The following is a 24,147-nucleotide window of genomic DNA, read 5'->3' on the forward strand; positions in this document are numbered from 1 at the left end:
GACCTCAACTACATGGCCTACATGTTCCAGTATGATTCTACTCATCAGAAGTTCAAAGGCACAGTCAAGGCTGAGAACTGTAAGCTTGCCATCCATGTCCATCTTCTAGGAGCCAGATCCCACCACCATCAAAAGGGTTGATGCTGGTGTTGAATATGTTGTGGTGTCTGCTGGTATCTTCACTACCTTGGAGAAGGCTGGGGCTCACTTTAACAGTGGAGTCAAGAGGGTCATAATCTTTGTCCCTTCTATGGGTGCTGCCATGTTTGTGAAGGGGATAGAATCATAACAAGTGTGACAACTCCCTCAAGATGGTCAGCAGTGCTTCCTGCACTACCAGCTGCTTGGTCCCCCTGGCCAAGGCCATCCATGACAACTTCGGCATCGTAGAGGGACTCATGACCACAGTCCATGCCATCACTGCCACCCAGAAGACCATGTGTCAGGGCCAGCCTGACAGGGTTGAGCCGGGCTGAGGCAGGGAGGTGGGAATTGAGAAAAGAAAGAAAGACAGGAAAGCGAGGTCGGGAGGACCCCAGTTCTCAAAGAACTGAAGCGAGTTTATTAGCTATACAATCCTATTTATACACAACACACTGAATAGGAGGTCTGTCAAGAGGAATGTATTCTTTGTTCCTCTTAATCTCTAAGGGAGAGACACAGCACAAGGACAAGTTCTCAGCACAGCATATCTCAGTAAATAGTTACAGACTTCTTGGTAAGCTATGAAACGCTGTTCTCATTCTACAAATGTTGCTTTCATTCTACTGATAATCACCATCCAAACAAGTCTGGGAAAACTATGTGGGTAAGGGTCCCAGCCTTGCTAGCCCCTTCAGGTGCAAGGACCTTGCCAGCTTACATATGGCCCCCAACCACCATGGATGGCCCCTCTGGGAAGCTGTGGTATGATGGCTGATGGCCTGCCCAGAACATCACCCCTGCTTCTACTGGTGCTGCCAAAGCTGTGGGTAAGGTCATCCCTGAGCTGAATGGGATGCTCACTGTCATGGCCTTCTCTGTCCCCACCCCCAATGTGTCAGTTGTGGATCTGATCTGCCACCTGGAGAAAGCTGCCAAATATGATGACATCAAGAATATAGTGAAACAGAGGGGCCCCTCAAGGGCATCCTGGTTATACTGAGGACCAGGTTGTCTCCTGGGACTTTAACATTGACACCTACTCCTCCACCTTTGATGCTGGGGCTAGCATTGCTCTCAATGACCACTTTGTCAAGCTCATTTCCTGGTTTGACACTGAATTTGGCTACAGCAACAGGGTGGACCTTATGGTCCACATGGCCTCCAAGGAGTTAGAGCCCCCTGGACCACCAGCCCCAACCAGAGGAAGAGAGACCCTCAGCTGCTGGGGAGTCCTTGCCCCGACTCAATTCCCCAACACACTGAGAATCTCCTGACTTCCACAGTTTTCATCTCAGGCCCCCTGCAGAAGAAGGGGAGGGCTTAGGGAGCCCTACTTTGTCACACACCATCAAAAAAGTTCACTGCACCCAGCCAAAAAAGAAACAATTAAAAATAAATATTTATTACAATTACAGTAATCTTAATCTTGTTTAGTCTTGTAAAAGATGAACATTTACTTCACATTAATTTAAAAAAGGAACCCTTATTCAACTTATATAGAAAAAGTTTGTGAACTTCAATGGGCGAGAAAGCTTGTAGTTTTCCACAATTCTTTTAGGTGGCATGCCAGCAAATGCGTCGGGCTGTCAGTACTGCCGAGGGTGTTTGCAGCTTCTCTCAGGTTAGCTTTTTGCCTTGGAGCAGAACATTAGCCTCTCTCCAGGACCGGGGCGTGGCTCCCAGGCCGCGCTCCCGCGTGGGGTCACATTTCCTGCGCGTGCTCCCTGACCGCGCCGCTGCCTTCCCGCCAGACTTCAAGTTTTAAGTTTCATTTCCAGTCACTGGCCGAGACTGCAGGTTCCTCTAACCGCGGCCCTTTCGCGAAGCCGAGTCTATTTTCCAGGAGCAGAGAGCGCCAGCCATGGATCCTCGGAGCGGAAAGGCGACGCGGACAGCTTCGAAGGCGGGAGCCGCCACCCCCAAGATTTTGGCGCAGAGTGCGAAGGGCGCCCCGACGAAACCCTCGTCGACGAAGCCCACCCAGACGAAGCCCGTCGAGTGTCCGGTTGTCCCCGAAGCTGTCCAGCCCAACGAGCAGAATTGCAGCTCCTCGAGAGCGTCGGGGAACCAGCGGAAGAAGAGCCCCCCGGGCTCCCGGGAGAGACCGCAGGTCCGCGCGCGGGGTGCGCGCACCGAGAAGGCCCCTCTGAGCGGCGACGCGGTGAACGGGCACACGGATCTGGCCGAGGCGCCGGAGCCGCCCTTTCCCAGAGCTAGATCCCGCCGAAAAGGGAGTGCATGTGCCAAGACGGCGCCTCTGAGCGGTGACGCGGTGGACGGGCACACGGATCTGGCCGAGGGGCCGGAGCCGCCCTTTCCCAGAGCTAGATCCCGCCGAAAAGGGAGTGCATGTGCCAAGACGGCGCCTCTGAGCGGTGACGCGGTGGACGGGCACACGGATCTGGCCGAGGCGCCGGAGCCTCCCCTTCCCAGAGCTGGATCTCGCCGAAAAGGGAGTGCATGTGCCAAGACGGCGCCTTTGAGCGGTGACGCGGTGGACGGGCACACGGATCTGGCCGAGGGGCCGGAGCCGCCCTTTCCCAGAGCTGGATCTCGCCGAAAAGGGAGTGCATGTGCCAAGACGGCGCCTCTGAGCGCCCAGGACGCCTTGAACGGGCAGGCCGGTCTGGCCCAGGAGCCGGAGTCGCCCCTTCCCAGGGCTGGATCTCGCCGAAAAGGAGGTGCATGCACCCAGAAGGCGCCTCTGAGCGGTGACGCGGTGGACGGGCACACGGATTTGGCTAAGGCTCCGGAGCCTCCCGCGGCTCCGGAGCCACCCCTTCCCAGAGCTGGATCTCGCCGACAAGGGAGTGCATGTGCCAAGACGGCGCCTCTGAGTGCCCAGGACTCCTTGGACGGGCAGCCGGGTCTGGCCCAGGAGCCGGAGTCGGCCCTTCCTAGGGCTGGATCCGCGCGCCCTGCTGGGGAGCGGAGACCTCCGTCCAGGCCAACGGAGGACGCCGGCCAGGATCCGCTGGTTCCAGCCTCTGGTCTGGGCCGGAGGGGTGCGGTGCCGGGCGCCTGGAAGCTCGGGGCGGTGCTGAAGAAGCTGAAGCTACGTAGCGCAGAAATCTCAGAAGCCGCGGAGGTTGTAAACAGGGTCGTGGACCACCTGCTACGAGGACTGAAGAGCGGCTGGTCCGAGTTTAAAGGTGTGGAGTTGCTTGGCACTGGGAGCTACTACGAGCAAGTGAAGGTGAGTGCCAATCGCCTGCCCTCCCGTGCCCTAGGCGCGCGCCCGGCTTCCTCACCCCTCTTCTAACCTCCCCGATATTCCCCATCTCCTATGGTTCCTCACTTTACGTTGTAAGAAACTCAGACTAGTTCTTACGTTCTAATTAAAACGACATACCTTTGTTCTTTCGTTTATTCATCACTACATCCAAGGAACATAGAGCCAACCTATATTGATTGCTAGCCACTGTTTTGGGGGGAATTCAAATGTATAGATTCATTCATGTAAGCAGACCTGCATTGTGTTTCTCCAACAGTGTTATACTTGGTAATTTCTGGTCAGATTATGACTTGGATAAAAATTAGGAGTGTGATCTGCGAAATACCCACAAAATTAATATATCTAAGAAACCTTTTTTCTATGAGGATTTTTGTACTGCAAAAGAAAAATATTTTCAGTCTCTCCCTCCAGCCCCTGCGAACCCACTCTTTCTCTCAATTTCTTATTTAGATGTTATGGGAAGCTCCCAGTGAATGATGTTAAAAGTAAATTAAGAGAAAATCTCCTACAGGTAGTAAAAAGCATTCTTCCTAAATACACATCAGATGGAACTATTTTTAAGTGTGTATTCCACAGCTCCATTTGTCTGTGGGTGGTTGTCATTAAAGCCATCATTCCAGTATAAATGGAAGGTTTAGGAGCAGGTTTCTGACTGGAGTTTGTTTCCTGATCAGTGGCAGTGATGAAAGTGGACCACCTTGTCGTGTTCTTGATCTTAAAGAAAATGCTTTTGGCTTTCCCCTGTTGAATATGATGTCAGCTGTGTGTTTGTCATATACGGGCTTTTATTAAGTTGAGGTATGTTCCCTTTATTGCTACTTTGTTGAGTTTTATCATAAATGGATGCTGTATTTTGTCAAATGCATTTCTGCATCTTTTGATATGGTCATATGGTTTTTATCCTTCATTTTGCTTATCACATGGTATATCATAATAATTGATTTGCAGATATTAAACCAACCTTGCATCCCAGGAATAAATACCACTTGATCATGTTGTATGATCTTTTTAATATATTGCTGAATTTGGTTTGCTAACATATATGTATACATACACACACACACACACACACACACACACACTAATAAAAGACAAAGATGCTAATTGACCGTACCTTCACTATGCCCACCAGCCAATCAGAAGAGTATGCAGATTAACCCAACAAAGATGGCCGTTAAATTTGCATACTGCAGGTGGGGCGGGCAGTGCCGGATGCCACCCGGGGAGGTGGAGCCAGCAATCACCCTGGTCAGAAGCCTGAGGCCTGGGAAGGGGCGGAGCTGGCAATCACCTGGGGCTGGGGGTCCCATGCCCAGGCCTAACACCCTGGCCAGAGGCCTGAGGCCTGGGTAGGGGCAGAGCCGGCGATCGCCCGGTGCTGGGGATCCTCTGCCCAGGCCTAATGCCCCAGCCAGAGGCCTGAGGCCTGGGAAGGGGCAGAGCCTGCAATCAGAGCAGGCTGGGAATCCCCTGCCCAGGCCTAATGCTCTGACCAGAGGCCTGAGGCCTGGGCATGGGAAGAGCGGGCCATTGGAGCGGGCTGGGGGTCCCCTGCCCAGGCCTATGGCCCGGGCCAGAGGCCTGAGGCCTGGGTAGGCGATCGGAGCAGGCTGGGGGTCCCCTGCCCAGGCCTAATGCCCAGCCAGAGCCTGAGGCCTGTGTAGGGGCGGAGCCAGCTATCACATGGGTCTGGGGGTCCCCTGCCCAGGCCTAATTTCCCTACCAGAGGCCTGAGGCCTGGGCTGGGGCAGAGCCAGCAATTGCATGGGGCTTGGGGTCCCCTGCCCAGGCCTAACGCCCAGCCTAAGGCCTTAGGCCTGGGCAGGGGCCAAGCCGGGGATCGGTGTGAACTACAGAGGAAACACCTTTTCTGACCGCTCATTGGCTAAGCTCCCTGTATGCCACTGGTAATATTCTTAGTAACTTGGATAATAAGAATCCAAGAAAGTGATGTAGGGTTTTTCCACCTTACTCCTAGAGAAAAAAACGAAGGCCTGCTGCAGGAGGGGCTAAGAAATATCATATCCTGCCCTAGCCAGTTTGGCTCAGTAGATAATGCCTCGGCCTGCCTACCAGAGGGTCTGGGTTCAATTCTGACCAAGGGCATGTACCTAGGTTGCAGGCTCTTCCCTGGCTGGGGCCCAGGTCAGTGCTCATGCAGGAGGCAACCAATCAAAGTGTTCCTCTCACTTTGATGTTTCTCTCTGTCTTTCCCTTTCTCTTCCACATTCTCTAAAAATCAATGGAAACATATCCTCAGGTGAGGATAAAAAAAAAAATAATAAAAAAATGTCATATCCTATGAAAGACACATCTTGAAAATGCCTAAAGAAAGTTGTCATTTTTTCATGGTGAAGGGACTGGAATCAGTGTTGATGAAAACACCTTGGTGGCTGTGGTGACTGGCAGTGGCTGCAGCAGCGGGGTGCTGGGGCTGGTGCCTTCCCCTGATCAGCCTGGTCGCCTCCCACAAAGGGAGGCCAGACTGTGGCTTAGGCCCACTCCCCAAGGGGAGCAGGGAGCAGGCCTAACCCATCAGTAGGACATCCCTGAGGGCTCCCAGTATGTGAGAGGGGGCAGGCTGGGCTGAGGGACCCCCGCCCCCAGTGCATGAATTTCATGCACCGGGCCCCTAGTGTGTGTGTGTGTGTGTGTGTGTGTGTGTGTGTGTGTGTGTGTATCCTATCTAATAATAGACAAAGATTGAAATTAACCGTACCTCCGCTATGCCTCCCATTAGCTAATCAGTGAGATATGCAAATTAACCACCAACAAAGATGGTGGCTAATTTGCATACTGCAGGCAGATCCCGCTGCACTGCCCAAGGCGAGATCCTGGCCTGCCATGTCTTGGGCGGGGTGGGCGGGGGTGGGGGGGGTGGGGGAGCAGCAGCGTGATCCAAGCTGCTGTCTGCCCCAGCGCGGGATCCAGGCCTGCCGTGTCTTGGGTGGGGCAGGCAGGGCAAGCGGCAGCGTGATCCATGAGAGGGCACAGGTTGGGCTGAGGGACCCCCCCTTCCCTGCCAATGCACAAATTTTTGTGCATGGACCTTCTAGTATATATCCTATCTAATAAAAGAGAAACATGGTAATTAGCGTACAACCGCTACCCTTCCCATTGGCTAATCAGGGCAATATGCAAATTAACTGCCAGCCAAGATGGCGGCTGGCAGCCAGGCAGCTTGAAACTAACATGAGGCTTGCTTGCTTCAGTGATGGAGGACTCCAACGTTCCCCGCCTGCCGCTGCTGGCCTCTGAGCTGCAACTCTAAGCAACTATGTTACAAATATAGAAGCTAAACAAAACCCCAGAAACCTGCTTTAGTCCGCTGGGCTTCAGCCAGCAGGATCGCAACATTGTTTCAAATACAGAAGGTAAGCAAAGGCCAGAAACCTGCTTTCAGTAGCGGAGGCCTAAGAGCTGGAGCCAAGCCTCAAAGCTAAAGCTGGCCCAGAATAAAAAAAGAAAAAAGAAAAAGAGGAGCGGTTGGGAGCTTCAGTCACCCACCAGCCTGAAAACAGCCCTCAGCCCCTCACCCAGACTGGCCAGGCACCCCAGTGGGGACCCCCACCCTGATCCAGGACACCCTTCAGGCAAACCAGCCGGCACCCACCCATGCACCAGGTGTCTATACTATAGAGTAAAAGGGTAATATGCCTCCCAGCACCGGGATCAGCGGAGTTGAGAGGCCTCCCAGCACTGGGATCAGCGTGACAGGGGCCAGCGCCCAAACCCCCTGATCGTCCTGTGGCTCTGTGTGTGACAGGGGGCGGGGCCACAACCCCCCTGATGGGCCCTGCTCTGTGAGTGACAGGGAACAGTGCCCCAACCCCCTGATTGGCCCTGCTCTGTGCATGACGGGGTTGCGCCGCAACCTCCCAATCCACCCTGCTCTGTGCATGACAGGGGGCAGCACCCCAACTCCCTAATCGGCCCTGCTCTGAGCCCGACCAGGGGCTGCACCTAGGGATTGGGCCTGCCCTCTGCCACCCAGGAGCAGGCCTAAGCCAGCAGGTCGTTATCTCCCGAGGGGTCCCAGACTGCGAGAGGGCAGAGGCCGGGCTGCGGGACCCCCCCTTCCCCACCGAGTGCACAAATTTTTGTGCACCAGGCCTCTAGTATATATATATATACACACACACACACATATATATATATTGATTTCAGAGAGGAAGGGAGAGGGAGAGAGATAGAAACATTGATTTCAGAGAGGAAGGGAGAGGGAGAGAGATAGAAACATTGATTTCAGAGAGGAAGGGAGAGGGAGAGAGATAGAAACATCAATGATGAGAGAATCATTGATTGGCTGTCTCCTGCCTGCCCCTTACTGGCATGTGCCCTTGACCGGAATCGAACCTTGGACCCTTCAGTCCACAGGCCAACGCTCTATCCACTGAGCCAAACCGACTAGGGCTGGTTTGCTAATATTTTGTTGAGTTTTATATCTATGCTCATCAGGGATATTGGCCTATATTTGTGTGTGTGCAATGTCCTTGTCTGTTTTGGAAATGAGGGTAATGGTTACCTCATAAAATGAGCTTGGAAGCCTTCCTTCCTCTTGAATTTTTTGGAATAGTTTGATAAGGATAGGTGTTAGCCCTAACCGGTTCGGCTCAGTGGATAGAGCGTTGGCCTGTGGACTCAAGGGTCCCAGGTTCGATTCCGGTCAAGGGCATGTACCTTGGTTGCAGGCACATCCCCAGTAGGGAGTGTGCAGGAGGCAGCTGATCGATGTTTCTCTCTCATTGATGTTTCTAACTCTCTATCCCTCTCCCTTACTCTCTGTAAAAAAAAAAATCAATAAAATATATATATTTTTAAAAAAGGATAGATGTTAATTCTTCTTTGAATGTTTGGTAACATTCACCTGTGAAGCCATAGGTACAGGACTTTTGTTTGTTGGCAGCTTTTTGAGTACTGATTTGATTTTATTGGTTAGGTGTGTAAGGTTAGATTGTTTATTTGAGATTTTTTATTGTGTTTTTTTTTCTTGAGGTAGGCCTATATTGCTATGAATTTCCCTCTTAGGACTGAATTTGCTGTGTCCCATAGATTTGGGGTCATTTGGGTCATTGTGTTTTCATTTGTCTCAAGGTATCTTTTGGTTTCTTCCTTGATCTCATTGTTAACCTTTCGTTGTTTAGTAGCATGTTATTTAACCTCCATGTGTTTGTGTGTTTTTCAATTTTTTCTTACAATTGTTGTCTAGTTTCATACCATTGTGGTTGAAGAAGATGCTTAATAGCATCTTTTTCAATCTTTTAAAATTTATTCTTACTGTTGTATGGCCTAATATGTGGTATATACTAGAAAATGTTCCAAATGCACTTGAAAAAATGTATATTCTGCTGCTCTGGGGTGAAATGCTCTGAAGATATCAATTAAATCCATCTGGTCTAATGTGTCATGTAAGGCTGCTGTTTACTTGTTGATTTTCTGTCTGGAAGATTTATAGTTATAGTCCCCAGTGTCCTCACTGTGTTCTTTGGTATATGTACACAGAGAGAATGCAATCTTTCTCTCTTCCTCTTTTTACAAAGTCACCAATCCTGTCAGATTAGAACCACACCCTCATGATCCCATTTAACCTTAATTACCTCCTAAAAGTCCTGTTTCCAAGTACAGACACATTGGGGATTAGGGCTTCAATATCTGAATTTGGGGAGGACAGTTAAGTACACAGCACAATACATCTAAGTTTGGACTAGACACATTTCATGTGGTCAGTAGACATATGGCTGCGAAGTACCGTGTTGAACAGTGCAGTCCAATAGCTGTACCTGAAGCTTATCCTAACTAGGTAAAGGCATTTTTAATATAGTAAAAACAAGCATTTATTATAATTACTTTAGTTATTGTGAGAATGGAAAAGGTTCTTTGAAGCTTCTACAAATGCTTCTAAGACACTATTATTGTACATAACTTGGAGCTTACACTCACTTGGGTGACCAGTAGATATGAGATAACCCTTGTGCAACTAGCCAGTAGGTGAATACACACATTTTTGAGAGCATACAATGATCTCAAAATTGTAACAGGAGGGTGGCTGCAATGTGTATCTTGTGATGTGAAAGGTAGCTCCTTCCAGGTCTTTAATTTCATTAAGCTTTAAACTTAGAGTAAACCTGGTACAGATTTTAAAAGCTTACATGATATATTTTTGTTGTTGTTGTTAATGCTCACTCACCCATGGATAGTTTTCCATTGAATTTTAGGGAGAGTAGAAGAGAGAGGGAAAGACAGAGAGACATATCGATGTGAGAGAAACACATCAATAGGTTGCCTCCTGTATGAACCCTGACCAGGGCCCGGCAGGGTAGGAGCCTGCAACCGAGTGAGGTATGTACCCTTGACAGAAATCGAACCCAGGACTCTTTGGTCCGCAGGCTGATGTTCTATCCACTGAGTCAAACTGGCCAGGGCACATGATATGATTTAAAATTATTTTAAGCCTGATCAGCATGGCTCAGTGGTTGAGCAATGACCTATAAACCAGGAGGTCTCAGTTGGATTCCCAGTCAGGGCAAATGCCCAAGTTGCGGGCTCTATCCCCAGTGTGGGGTGCGAAGGAAGCAGTTGATCAATGATTCTCTCTCATCACTGATGTTTCTCTCTCTCTCTCTCTCTCTCTCTCTCTCTCTCTCTCTCTCCCCTTCCCTCTCTGAAATCAATAAAAATATATTTAAAAATAAAATAAAATTGACTTAATAATCCTGGCCAGTGTGGCTCAGTTGGGTGTGGATCCTGTGCACCAAAAGGTTGCCAGTTCCATATCCGTCCTGACATGCTAGTATGCTCAAATTGTGGGCTTGAACTCAGGTACGGGGTGTGTCGGATGCATCCAGTCATGTTTCATTCTCACATGAACATTTCTCTCTCTCCCCCTAAAAAAAAAAAAAAATCAATAAAAATATATTTTTAAATTAATAAAAGTGTTATAAAGTATAGAAATCCCATATATATATATTATGGTTAAAAAAATGAGTATAGAAACCACAAACTAAAACCAATAATACTTTCCCAACTCCACTGGTCCTAATCCCAGAGGGTATAAATACTAGGAGTCTTGTTTTTAAAGATAGGGTTTTAAGTGGAAATTTTAAGAAAAAAATTGCAGTTGCTAGGAAAATACTCCTAAGCAAACATTTCACTGTTGTTTTTACTTTTTCTTAGGTTTCTGCTCCTAATGAATTTGATGTTATGTTTAAACTGGACGTCCCCAGAATTCAGCTAGAAGAATATTGCGACAGTGGTGCTCATTACTTTGTGAAGTTCAAAAGAAACCCCCAAGGAAGTCCTCTGAATCAGTTTTTAGAAGGGGAAAGATTATCAGCTTCTAAGATGCTGTCCAAGTTTAGGGAACTCATTAAGAAAGAAATTAAAAACATTAAAGGTAAGATTTTTGAGTTTTAATCCCTAAAGTTCTAATCATACCTACTAATTGCCCATGTATATTCCTCTCCTGATCTTTCCTGACCTCCTACAGCTCTTTGCACTTGATGTTATTCTACTACATTTTCTTGGGTTTCTTTTTTTTTTTTTGTATTCTTTTAAAATGTTGATTGGCTCTATTTTGGTCTCCATTGAATATTCACTGAACTGCTGCCTGTGCCACTGGGCATATGTGGTTGAATAAAATAATAGAATCCCCTCTTGAAGCTTGGATCTTGGAAACACAAATTGTAGTGAATACTCTGACGGGAATGAACTGGGAGAAGGGGTAGCAATTGAAGTGGTGGAGCAAGGTTCTGAGGCAGAAAAGAGCTTGGCAAGCTCAAGGAACTACAAGAGGCCCATGTGAACAAGGAAAGGAAAGAGGAACAGGAAGTGTAGTTTAAGAGGTGACCACAGACCAGATTCTTGAAGGACTTAGAAAGGTTCAGATTTTATTTTATGTTCATTGAGAAGCCAGGTTTTAATTACAAAATAGTGATTCTGTTTGTATTTTTAAAAAATACGTTTTTATTGATTTTTTGAGAGAGAGGAAGGGAGAAGGATAGAGAGATAGAAACATCCATGGGAGAGAAACATCATCCATTGGCTACCTCCTGCACATGTCCTGATCGGGCTCAAATCCGTGACCCTTGGTTCCTGGGTCGATCTCAATTGCTAAGCCACACTGGCTGGGATAGCTTTATATTTTTAAATGTTTACTCTGGCTTCTTTGGAGAAGATATTATAAGAAAGCAAGTAAGAAGATAGGAAAGAAAAATATTTTAATAGTTCAAATGAAAAGATGGGGGTGAAGTGGGGTGCCAGGATGGAGAGAAGCAGACACACCCAAGCTGTAGCAGTGCTTGCTTCTGGATTACAGTAAGTATAGGGGTGAGAGAGAGGATGGAATTGAAGAAGGCTCCCAGGTTTCTGGATTAAGTACCTGTGTAGATTGTGCCATTTACTAAGATTGGAAGGACAGAAGAGGAACACTTTGGGGAATGAATGAAGAGTTTGGCTTTGGATATTTTAAGTTAGATATCCCTGTGATATGTTAAACTGAATGTGCCAAGTACATAGTTGGATATGGTTTGGAGTTAGGAGGACACATTTGGCTACATGTCAACATATAAGCGGTCCCTTTGACAGAGAGTGCAGAGGAACTTATTCATTAATTTAATCAATATTCATTGATTATCTAATGTGACAGATGGTCTAGATGTTTGGGATACGTTAATGAACAAATAGATGAAGACCCTCACCCTTCTGTACCTTATAATTACGTAAGAGCAGATATGCAATTAATGACAAATAGAAAATATAATTATCTTGTATATTAGAAAGTAGTAAGTTCTATGGGGAAAAGGCTAGCAAAATGAGAGGGATCTGCAGTGTTAGGAATAGGATGGGGGAAATTATAATGTTAAGTAGAGTGGTAATAAGAGGATCCCATTAGAAGTTGGGGAGAAGAGAAGGAATGAAAGGGGACTGAGTGGTTTCACAGGAGCAGTGGTCAGTGTGTACAATGCTGCTGACATCCAAAAACCATTTGATTTGGTCCGTGGTTTAGTGGGGATTGTTGTTAACTTTGACTTAGCAGTTTTAGAGAGATTATGAACACACAAGAAAAAAGGGACAGGGATGCAGTAGAGACAGCGTGTGTAGGCCATTCTGGAAAATTTTGGCTGCAAAGGAAGAAGAAATATGGGTAAGTATGGGGAGGAAACTGATTTAGGGCCAAAAGAGAGGTATATTTTAGAATGAAGGACACTGGAACCCTTTGTATGTAGAGAGGAATGATCCAGCAGGGAGGGGGAGTCCAGTGATGCAAGAGAGGGAACAATTGAAAGAGGTCTTGAGCAAGTGAGAATCCAGAGGCAGGTCTAGGGGTGGCCTTGGAAAGGTGAATGGACATTTCCTCGGTGGTAATAAGAGGAAGAAGGATAAAATGGGTAAGAGTGGGGGAGGTTTGCACATTTGATAAGAAAATGAGAGTGTTCTCTAGGATTTTCTCCTTGGCATTCGTTCTCACTGTGGTCCCTTCCAGAGGTCTTATCTGGGAGTAGTCTTTACTGCTTATACACCCCTAAACCTCAAAGCCAGTATCTCTCATCTGGAAGTCTTTCCTGAACTTCTGACCACCATAGCTACTTGCCCAGTGGCTATCTCCACGTGGGTGTCCCATAGGCACATAGAGCTCAGTGTGTCTAAAATGAAGTTCATTTCAGCTCAACCCTTCTTCCTCCTGCTTACTCTATATCAGCGTTCGCCAACCTTTCAGACCCCACAGACCACCGGTTGGTGACTGCTGCTCTCTATAGAAGAATGGAATCAACATTAATCAATTCCTAGGCTAAATTTCTGGATGGCATCCCAGAACTTGTACCTTCTTCCTTATCTTGCAGGTTCAGTCCATCTACCAGTTCTCTGGTTTTTAACCTCTTAAATTGCTCTCACTTCTGCTACCTGTGTCTTTAAAAAAATAAAAATTGTATATATTTAAGATGCTTTGATACACATATACATAGTAAAATGACATCCACAGTCAAGATAATTAACATATCTCACATAGTTACCTTTTTTGTGTGTATGGTTAGAGTACCTGAAATCGCCTCTCTTAGCATAATACTTAATATTGTACAGTTTCTAGTCGTCAATGTGGTAGTATTAATGACAGTCATCATGCTGTACACTAGATGTCTAGACTCACTCTACCTAACTGCAACTTTGTTCCCTGTGACCAATATCTCCCATTTCCCTCACCTCCTCACCTCTGGTAACCACCATTCTACTCTCTTCTTCTGTTGTCTTCTGCTTTTTTAGATTTCACATAGAAGTGAGGTCATGCAGCATTTGCTTTCCTGTATCTGGTTTATTTTCTCCAGGTTCACGCATGTTGTCACAAATGACAGGATTTCTCTCTTTGTTCAGATTGAATAATATTCCATTCATATACAGGCATACCTCATCTTATTGCGCTTCAGTTCGTTTCACTTCACAGATAATGTGTTTTTTACGAATTGAAGGTTTGTGGCAGCCCTGTGTTGACTGAGTCTGTTGGTGCTATTTTTCCGACATGCTCAGATGATGCTTTAGCATTTTTTAGCAATAAAATATTTTTAATTAAGGTATTTACATTGTTTTTTAGACATAATGCAAGAGCACATTTAATAGACTACAATATAATGTAAACATAACTTTTATATGCACTGGGAAACCAAACAATTTGTGTGACCTGTTTTTTTTTTTTTTTTTTTTTTTATATATTTTTATTGATTTTTTACAGAGAGGAAGGGAGAGAGATAGAGAGTTAGAAACATCGATGAGAGAGAAACATCGACCAGCTGCCTCCTGCACATCTCCCACCGGGGATGTGCCAGCAACCAAGGTACATGCCCTTGACCGGAATCGAACCTGGGACCTTTCAGTCCGCAGGCCGACGCTCTATCCACCGAGCCAAACCGGTTTCGGCTGTGTGACCTGTTTTATTGCAATATTCACTTTATTATTGCAGTGGTCTGGGACTGAAGCCACAATATCTCCAACGTGTGCCTGTACATACCACAATTTCTTTTTTAAGTATATTTTTATTGATTTCAGAGAGGAAGGAAGAGGGAGAGAGAGATAGAAATGAGAATCATTGATCGGCTGCCTCCTTCACACTCCACACTGGGGATCGAGCCCACAACTCGGGCATGTGCCCTTGGCCGGAATTGAACCCAGAACCCTCAGTCCACAGGCTGACACTCTATCCACTAAACCAAACCAGCTAGGGCCATACCACAATTTTTTTTTTATCCACTCACCTGTCAATGGACTCTGAGATTGTTTCCATATATTGGCTATCGTGAGTAACACTGCAGTGAACGTGGGTTGCTTCTGCCGCTCATCTGCCCTCTTTTCCAGGCTTCTCTCCAAACTGCTGCTCATCAATTTAAATGAAAATCTAACCAAAGCACTCCCAAACCCCAATTTTCAGGGGCTCCTCATCATCATGCTAGAGAGATTTTGACAGTACCTTCCCGCCATAATACATTATCAATGAATATTGGCTAAACGAGTAAAACATTTTGTGTTGTGGGGTCAGTTTCTGCTTTAGAACTAATTTTCACCTTAATACTCTCTAGATATCCAACTATAGTTATGCTATTTTTCCTATATTTTCAAGAAAATTAGATTCTAAACCCTTTTTTTCCCTTTTACATGTTTAAACAGATACAGATATCGTTGTGGAGAAGAAAAAGAGAGGATGTCCTGCTGTAACACTTCTTATTAAAACACCTAGAGAAATATCTGTGGATATAATCTTGGCTTTGAAAGTACAAAGCAGCTGGCCACTTAGCACCCAGGAAGGCATGCCCATTGAAAATTGGCTTGGAAGAAAAGTAAAGAAGAGCCTAAGACTACAGCCATTTTACCTGGTCCCTAAGCCTGCAAGGGAAGGAAATGGTTTTCAAGGTATCTTAAATGTGAAGGTTAATTTAAGAACATCTTAAAGAGTTGTTAATGTTATATACAAGGGTAGTAAAAGTTCGACGACTGCTGTTGGCATTTCAAGAGTCATCAGGCTCAATAGGCCACCAGTACAAGATGGGAGTTTGATGAGTGATGGAATTGAAAACGGCATAGTTGTAGTAGTAACATCAGATACTCAGCTTTAAAATGTCTAGTAGCCCACATTTGAATGTTACCTTTTTTATTTAAAAAACTAGAGGCCTAGCCCTAGCTGGTTTTGCTCAGTAGATAGAGCGCTGGCCTATGGACTGAAGGGTCCCAGGTTAGATTCTGGTCAAGGGCATGTACTTTGGTTGCAGGCACATCCCCAGTGGGGGATGTGCAGGAGGCAGCTGAATTGATGTTTCTCTCTCATCAATGTTTCTAACTCTCTATCCCTCTCCCTACCTCTCTATAAAAAATCAATAAAATATATTTTTTTAAAAAGAATTAAAAAAAAACTAGAGGCCCAGTGCATGAAATCGTGCATGGGTAGGGTCCCTAGGCCTGGTCGGTGATCAAGGCCAATCGGGGCCTTCCTTTCCCCAGTTGCCCGCTGCTGGCCGTGGCCTTCTTTTGTTCTGCACCGCCCCCTGATGGTCAGTGAACATCATGTCATAGTGGGCGGTCGAACTCCCAGTCAGTCAAACTCCCGAGGGGACAATTTGCATGTTTAGACTTTTATTATATAGGATATTTTTATTGATTTTAGAGAGTAAGGGAGAGGGAGAGAGATATAGAAACATCAGTGATGAGAGAGAATCATTGATTGGCTGCCTCCTGCACACCCCCTTCTGGGGATCAAGCCTGCAACCTGGGCATGTGCCCTGACCAGGGATAGAACTGTGACCTCCTGGTTCATAGGTCGATGCTCAACCACTGAGCCACACTAGCCAGGTTTGTTGTTAATAAAGAAAGGCAATACTGGCCTCAGAGTCAGACTGCTCTCTGGTTCTGGACCCTAAGGCTTCTACTCATTACTAACTGTGAGATTTTAGACTAGTTACCAAGCCTCTCTAAATAATACTTTATTCACATTTCCTTAATTTTTACCCATGTCCTTTTCCTGTTTCAGGATCTCATCTAGGATACCACATTACATTTAGTTATCATGTCTCCGTAGGCTCCTCTTTTTTGTTGTTGTTAATCCTCAGCCAAGGATATTTTTTCCATTGATTTTTAGAAAGAGTGAAGGGAGGAAGGGGGAGAGAGAGAGAGAGAGAGAGAGAGAGAGAGAGAGAGAGAGACATATCAATGTGAGAGAGACACATCAATTGATTGTCTCCCGCATGCACCCTAACTGGGGCCAGGGATCGAACCTCTAACCCAGGTACGTGTCCTTGACCAGGAATTGAACCTGTGACCCTTCAGTACGCAGGCCAACACTCTGACAACTGAGCCACACCAGCCAGGACTCCTTAACAGTTTCTCAGCCTTCCCTTGTTTTTGATGACCTTGACAGTTTTGAGGAATACTAGTTAATTATTTTGTAGAATGTCCCTCATCTGGCATGTATCTGATGTTTTTCTTTCTTTCTTTTTTTAAATAAGTGGCCTTAATTTTTTACCTTTTTATTTATTTATTTAAATTTTATTGATTTTTTTTACAGAGAGGAAGGGAGAGGGATAGTTAGAAACATCAATCAGTTGCCTCCTGCACATCTCCTACTGGGGATGTGCCCGCAACCAAGGTACATGCCCTTGACCAGAATCGAACCTGGGACCCTTGAGTCCGCAGGCCGACACTCCATCCACTGAGCCAAACCAGTTAGGGCTGATGTTTATTTTAGGACTAGACTGGAGTTCTGAGTTTTGGAGAGGGAGACCAGAGTATTCTTGACCCCTTGTATTTTCATGAAAATTTTCATATCATCTTGTCAAGTTCTACCAAAGCATTTTTTTGAATATTGATTGAGAGTACATTGAATCCATAGATAAAATTTGGAAGACTTGATATATTTATAATGAGTTTTCCAATTCATGGATAAGTGCATATCTCCATTTATTTAGATTTCCTCTAATACTTCTTAGTGACATTGTAGAGTTTTCTCCATAGAAGTTTAATATATCTTTTGTTAGATTTACTCATAGGCAATTGTAAGTTTTTAGTCTGAAATTTTAAAACCAATAGAAAAGTAGAATGAAGAATTTACTAAACTCATACATATCTGCCACCTAGCTTCTTGTGTATTTTCTTCCTACGTAGTTGTATTATCTATCAGTAATGATACCTTTGTTCCTCTCTCTCCAGTGCCAGACCCCTTATTATGCTTGCCAGGATAGCCAGTGCATGTTGAACAGAAATAGGGATAGCAGACATCTGCCTAACTGATTTTAAAGGAAAAACCTAAGCTTTTTACCTTATATTATCATGTTGCTGTGTCCTTCTTAAAATCTGTCTTTCATCAGATCAAGTTGACAGCCAAATTTAAATTGCTGAGGCTTTTTAAAAAAATGATGACTCTCTCGGCCACTGGAGCTTACCGTTGCATCGGTGAGTGTGGCAGGGGAGCCAAACCTAGGTTTGAAATGAATGACTCTTTGCTTTTGCATCGGACTCGCTGGCTCCCTGTGGGTTCTTGGGAATCATGAAATCTGGGCACAACAACTCAAACGGGAGAAGCGGGACTGTCTGGCTTCGGTCAGAGCGAGTGCAGCTTTCTCTCCGAGGTTTGCAGCGGGTGCTGGGACTCAGAGAGGCAGAGCCCCTGGGGACAGGACTGAGAGCTGCCATAACTGCTCTCTCTGGCCCACCCTGTTGATCCTGTGCGACCCGCCCCGCCCAAGCCCTGCACACAGGCATTTGCCGGATAGCCTCAGGCAAAGGCTAGATTAGCACCTCCCTAGAGGACAGAAGCTCTCTCACTGCAGACACAGCTGATTCTCATAGCCACTTGGCCTGGAGGTCAAACCCTCCCTGGTATTAGCTACAACAATCAAGGCTTAACTATAAGACTGCGCACAAAGACCACTGGGGGATGCACCAAGGAAGCATAACAAAATGCGGAGACAAAGAAACAGGACAAAATTGTCAATGGAAGATATAGAGTTCAGAACCACACTTTTAAGGTCTCTCAAGAACTGTTTAGAAGCCGCCGATAAACTTAATGAGATCTACAAGAAAACTAATGAGACCCTCGATGTTATTGGGGAACCAACTAGAAATTAAGCATACACGGACTGAAATAACGAATATTATACAGACTCCCAACAGCAGACCAGAGGAGTGCAAGAATCAAGTCAATGATTTGAAATTCGAGGAAGCAAAAAACACCCAACCGGAGGGGCGGAATGAAAAAAGAATCCAAAAATGCGAGGATAGTGTAAGGAGCCTCTGGGACAGCTTCAAGCGTACCAACATCAGAATTATAGGGGTGCCAGAAGATGAGAGAGAGCAAGATATTGAAAACCTATTTGAAGAAATAATGACAGAAAACTTCCCCCACCTGGTGAAAGAAATGGACTTACAGGTCCAAGAAGCGCGGAGAACCCCAAACAAAAGGAATCCAAAGAGGACCACACCAAGACACATCATAATTAAAATGCCAAGAGCAAAAGATAAAGAGAGAATCTTAAAAACAGCAAGAGAAAGAAACTCAGTTACCTACAAGGGAATACCCATACGACTGTCAGCTGATTTCTCAACAGAAACTTTGCAGGCCAGAAGGGAGTGGCAAGAAATATTCAAAGTGATGAATACCAAGAACCTACAACCAAGATTACTTTATCCAGCAAAGCTATCATTCAGAATTGAAGGTCAGATAAAGAGCTTCACAGATAAGGAAAAGCTAAAGGAGTTCATCACCACCAAACCCGTATTATATGAAATGCTGAAAGGTATCCTTTAAGAAGAGGAAGAGGAAGAAAAAGGTAAAGATACAAATTATGAACAACAAATATGCATCTATCAACAAGTGAATCTAAGAATCAAGTGAATAAATAATCTGATGAACAGAATGAACTGGTGATTATAATAGAATCAGGGACATAGAAAGGGAATGGAATGACTATTCTTGGGGGGGAAAGGGGTGTGGGAGATGTGGGAAGAGACTGGACAAAAATCGTGCACCTATGGATGAGGACAGTGGGTGGGGAGTGAGGGCGGAGGAGGGTGGGGCGGGAACTGGGAGGAGGGGAGTTATGGGGGGTAAAAAAGAGGAACAAATGTAATAATCTGAACAATAAAGATTTAATTTAAAAAAAAATGATGAATCAGCCATGGTCGGTTTGGCTCAGTGGATAGAGTGTTGACCTGCAGATTGAAGGGTTGCAGGTTCGATTCTGGTCAAGGGCACATGCCTGGGTTGCAGACTCGATCCCCAGTAGGGGGCCTGCAGGAGGCAGCCAATCAATGATTCTCTCTCATCACTGATATTTTTCTCTCCCTCTCCCTTCCTCTCTGAAATCAATAAAAACATTTTTTCAAAAACTGATGAATGAATGTTAAATTTCATTACCCGCATATTCTGGGTTTTTTGAGATCATGTTTCTCCTCAATTCTGTTAATGTGACAGATTATATTGGTTGATTTTTAAATTACAAACCAATCATGCATTCCTGGTATAAAACCAACTATATAATAGGATAGCCAGAACTTAAAAGAGCTAGCCGTGCTAAAACTTGCGGGAAGGGGAGAAATCTATTCTTAATTAAACTCTCACAGGGAATAGAAATGCTCTCTAATTCATTTTACATGAATACCAAACTTGTAAGAATGGTATAAAATGTTTTTAATCAATTCAAATTGTTATTGAAACAATATATTAACAAACTGAATTTAGCAATATGACAGCTTACATGGCTAACTATATTAAGCAACCTGCTCCATCCCTCCCCTCCAATGTTTTCCTATTTTGGTCCATTGTTTGCTTCAAATGACTTCTTTTAATATGTAATTACATTATATGTTCATTTCTTTGTGTCTATATCTCCCTAGAAATTTTTCAGAATGATAGTTTAATGAAGGAAATCGTTTCAATATTGTATTGTTTATATGTAGGCACTTTGGGTAAATTACTTCTCTATTTTTCTTTTGGAAATTAAGAAGAAACATGGCGGCTATCCTTCTCTCACATTGAAAAGGACATTTTGAAAAATCATGGAAAAGAAAAAACATGCTGTGAAAGTAATGGAGTGAAATGTTACAGGTAACTTTCTTATTTTGTTCATTAGGGGCTTATCTATGATGGAATGTTTATTTTTTTAATGGACTCCATAGATCAGACCTAAAGATGGTCATTACTGGGTTGAGTCCTAGGGGCAGCACATGGCTGGGCTGACCTGGAATATTATCTAGAGAGTGAGCATGAAACTAGGGAAGCCAGATCCAAGGGACCAAGGGAAGAGTGTTGTCAGAAGGCAAGGCCAGGGACCATAGTCCTGAACCTGGATCAGATGGATGTATAAAGTAGGACAGAACAAGAAGTAGGACAGAAAGGACACTAGCCATGATTAGCCATTAGCCACTGGTTGTGTCTTAGTATTCTGGTTGCTTCAAGGTAATGAATATTAATGTCACATAATGGGAAGGTGCCAGAGGATCAATCTTTTTTTTTTAATATATTTTATTGATTTTTTACAGAGAGGAAGGTAGAGAGATAGAGAAGCATCGATCAGCTGCCTCCTACACACCTCCTACCCAGGATGTGCCTGCAACCAAGGTACATGCCCTTGACCGGAATCGAACCTGGGACCCTTGAGTCCGCAGGCCGACGCTCTATCCACTGAGCCAAACCAATCTTTTTGATACTGGTGCTGCTTTGAGATGGTTTGGCTGCGTTGAAAGCCAGGACTGACTGGCTAAATTTGAAACAACTAAAAATGGGTAATTCTTTTTCTTGGTAGCATACACACCATAAAAAAGTGAGGCCCTAGCTGGTTTGGCTCAGTGGCTAGGTCGGCCTGCCAATTGAAGGGTCCTGGGTTTGATTCCAGTTGAGGGTGCATGCCTGGTTGCACGCTTGATCCCCAGTAGAGGGCGTGCAGAGGCAGCGGATCAGTGATTCTCTCTCATCATTGATGTTTCTATCTCTCCCTCTCCCTTCCTCTCTGAATTCAATAAAACAAATATATATATATTTTTTTAAAAAAGTGAGATTGGAAAAGAATTGTTCATTTGAGTTTCTAAAGTTGTCCAGTATAAGGGTAACAAAAGTTAAAAGGTCAAAACAAGAATGTCCAAAAAGAAAAGAAAAGAAAAAAGAATGTCCAACATGTGGGCCCAGGAGGTTCTTTAAAGCTTCAGGTACAGGCTTTGAAACCAATGTTGAGAAAAATATATTGCTGGTAAAGCTAAGTATTTTTAAAAACATTAAATTATGCCAACTATGAAATAATTGGATGAATAATGTAAATATTTATAGTCTATCAAGTCATTGGATGAATAATACAAATATCTGCTAGTTTTATAATTGAATTAATCCTGATAAAATAAAATATTTCAGCTAGGAATGGTGAAGCAGGAAGAAAATAATATGTTTTTGAAACTTCAAAGCATATATTTGAAAAAATAGAGTGACTAGAATTATATTTATACTAGGGGCCCGGTGCACGAAATTCGTGCACTGGGTGTGTGTGTCGGGGGGGAGTGTCCCTCAGCCCAGCCTGCCCCCTCTCACATACTGGGAGCCCTCAGGCATTGACCCCCATCCCCCTCCAATCGCCTAATCGGCCCCTTGCCCAGGCCTGACGCCTCCGCCAGAGGTGTCAGGCTTGGACAGGGGACCCCCATCTCCCCCCGATCACTGGCTCTGGCCCCCACCCAGGCCTGAGGCCTCTGGCCCAGGAATCATGCCTGGGCAGGGGACCCCCATCTCCCTTTGATCGCTTGCTCCACCCCCCGCCCAAGCCTGACGCCTCTGACCCAGGCTTCAGGCCTGGGCAAGGGGACCATCATATACCCCAATCCCCGGCTCCGCCCCCCACCCAGGCCTGATGCCTCTGGCCCAGGCATCAGGCCTGGGCAGGGGACCCCCAGCCCCCCGCCCAGGCCTGATGCCTCGGCCAGAGGAGTTGACACTCATCACCCTCTGATCACCAATCACCGGATCGGCCCCTTGACCAGGCCTGAGGCCTCCGGCAGAGGTGTCAGGCCTGGGCAGGGGACCCCCAGCTCCCCGCGGTTGCAGGCTCCGCCCCTGCCCAGGCCTAATGCCTCTGGCCTAGGTGTCCTGCCCGGGCAGCGGGGACCTGCAGTGGCAGCGGGGGGGAGCCACGATCGCGCGAGCTCCGCCCCTGCCCCTGCAGGACGCCTCTGGCTGAGGCGTCCGGCTCGGGCAGCGGGGACCCGCAGCTGCAGCGGCCCCGCAATCGTGGGCTTTGCTTTAGGCCCAGGCAAGGGACCCCTAGCTCCTGGGACTGCCAGCTTCGACCGTGCCCAGCTCCCATCGCTGGCTCCACCCCCACTTCCTGCTATCACTGGCCAGGGCGGAAAAGGCACCTGATTCTCCGATCATGGCTGGGGGGCAGGGCAAAGGCAGCCCCAGGGCCGCCTTTGCCCTGCCCCCCAGCTCTTAGCTCTCCCCTGGGTGTCCGATCACTGTCAGTGGCAGGGGGCTTCTTCCTGCTTTCCCTTTTGCGTCCCTGCATTGTGCCTACATATGCAAATTAGCCACCATCTTGTTGGCAGTTAACTGTCAATCTTAGTTGGCAGTTAATTTGCATATAGCCCTGATTAGCCAATGAAAAGGGTAGCGTCGTACGTCAATTACCATTTTTCTCTTTTATTAGTGTAGATGCTTTATCTTTGTGTCTTTATATGTATTATAATATCTGTATCGTTTATTGTATCTTCCTGTAAGATACCTAAAACTCTTTGTGGAATGAAGCAGGTTGTAAATAAGTAAAAATAAATGGTTTTCTTTTTTATTGAACAGGAAACGTTGTTTACAACTAATGAAATATCTTTTAGAAAAATTGAAAGAAAAGTTTGAAGACCAAAAGAAATTGGGTAAATTCTGTTCTTACCACGTGAAAACTGCCTTCTTTCATGTATGTGCCCAGAACCCACATGACAATCAGTGGCGAGACAACCTGGAGCTCTGCTTTGATAGATGTCTGGAATACTTTCTTCATTGCCTCAAGTCAGAAAATCTTGAGCATTTTTTTATTCCTGAAGTCAATCTATTCTCTCGAGATAAAATTGACAGGATAAGTAAAGAATTTCTGACAAAAGAAATTGAATATGAAAGAAACAATGGATTTCCAATTTTTGGTGAATTTTGAAAATATATAAAAATATACATCAATTATATATATTTAACTTATTTTTATTGTTGAGAGCATTACCAATATCCCCCATTTTCTTCCCTTTTGTCCCCCTCCACCCAGCTACTGCCCCACCCCAGGCCTTCACCACACTGTTGTCTGTGTCCATGAGCTATGCATATGTGCATACTAGCAGCCAGGTGCACAGATTCATGCTGCACATTGAAAGGAAATTAATTAGAAGAAAGATTTGTGTGGTAATTACATTACTGCAAAAAATTACATATCAAAATAGTATATTTAGCCCTGACCGGTTTGGCTCAGTGGAGAGAGCGTTGGACTGCGGACTGAAGGGTCCCGGGTTCGATCCCAGTCAAGGGCATGTGCCTTGGTTGTGGGCACATCCCCAATGGGGGGTGTGCAGGAGGCAGCTGATGGATGTTTCTCTCTCATCGATGCTTCTAGCTCTCTATCCTTTCCCTACCTCTCTGTAAAAAATTCAATAAAATATATTTTAAAAAAAAGTATATTTAATATCCTATATAATAAAAGGCTAATATTCAAATCGACTGAACGGCAGAACGACTGGTCGCTATGATGTGCACTGACCACCAGGGGGCAGATACTCAACACAGG

General features: G+C 45.5%; 1 protein-coding gene across 1 annotated transcript; it reads left to right on the top strand.

The window, feature by feature from the left end:
* The first annotated feature begins 1,573 nt into the window (after nt 1-1,573).
* CGAS (cyclic GMP-AMP synthase) lies at nt 1,574-23,561 on the top strand. Its single transcript, XM_036317537.1, has 5 exons — nt 1,574-3,340; nt 10,553-10,772; nt 15,029-15,271; nt 20,351-20,453; nt 23,181-23,561. The coding sequence occupies exons 1-5, from the start codon at nt 2,006-2,008 to the stop codon at nt 23,527-23,529; spliced, it is 2,250 nt and encodes a 749-aa protein (XP_036173430.1). The 5' UTR covers nt 1,574-2,005; the 3' UTR covers nt 23,530-23,561.
* Nucleotides 23,562-24,147: the final 586 nt, after the last annotated feature.

This window comes from Myotis myotis, unplaced genomic scaffold, assembly GCF_014108235.1.
Source record: "Myotis myotis isolate mMyoMyo1 unplaced genomic scaffold, mMyoMyo1.p scaffold_m19_p_7, whole genome shotgun sequence".
Classification (NCBI taxonomy): domain Eukaryota; kingdom Metazoa; phylum Chordata; class Mammalia; order Chiroptera; family Vespertilionidae; genus Myotis; species Myotis myotis.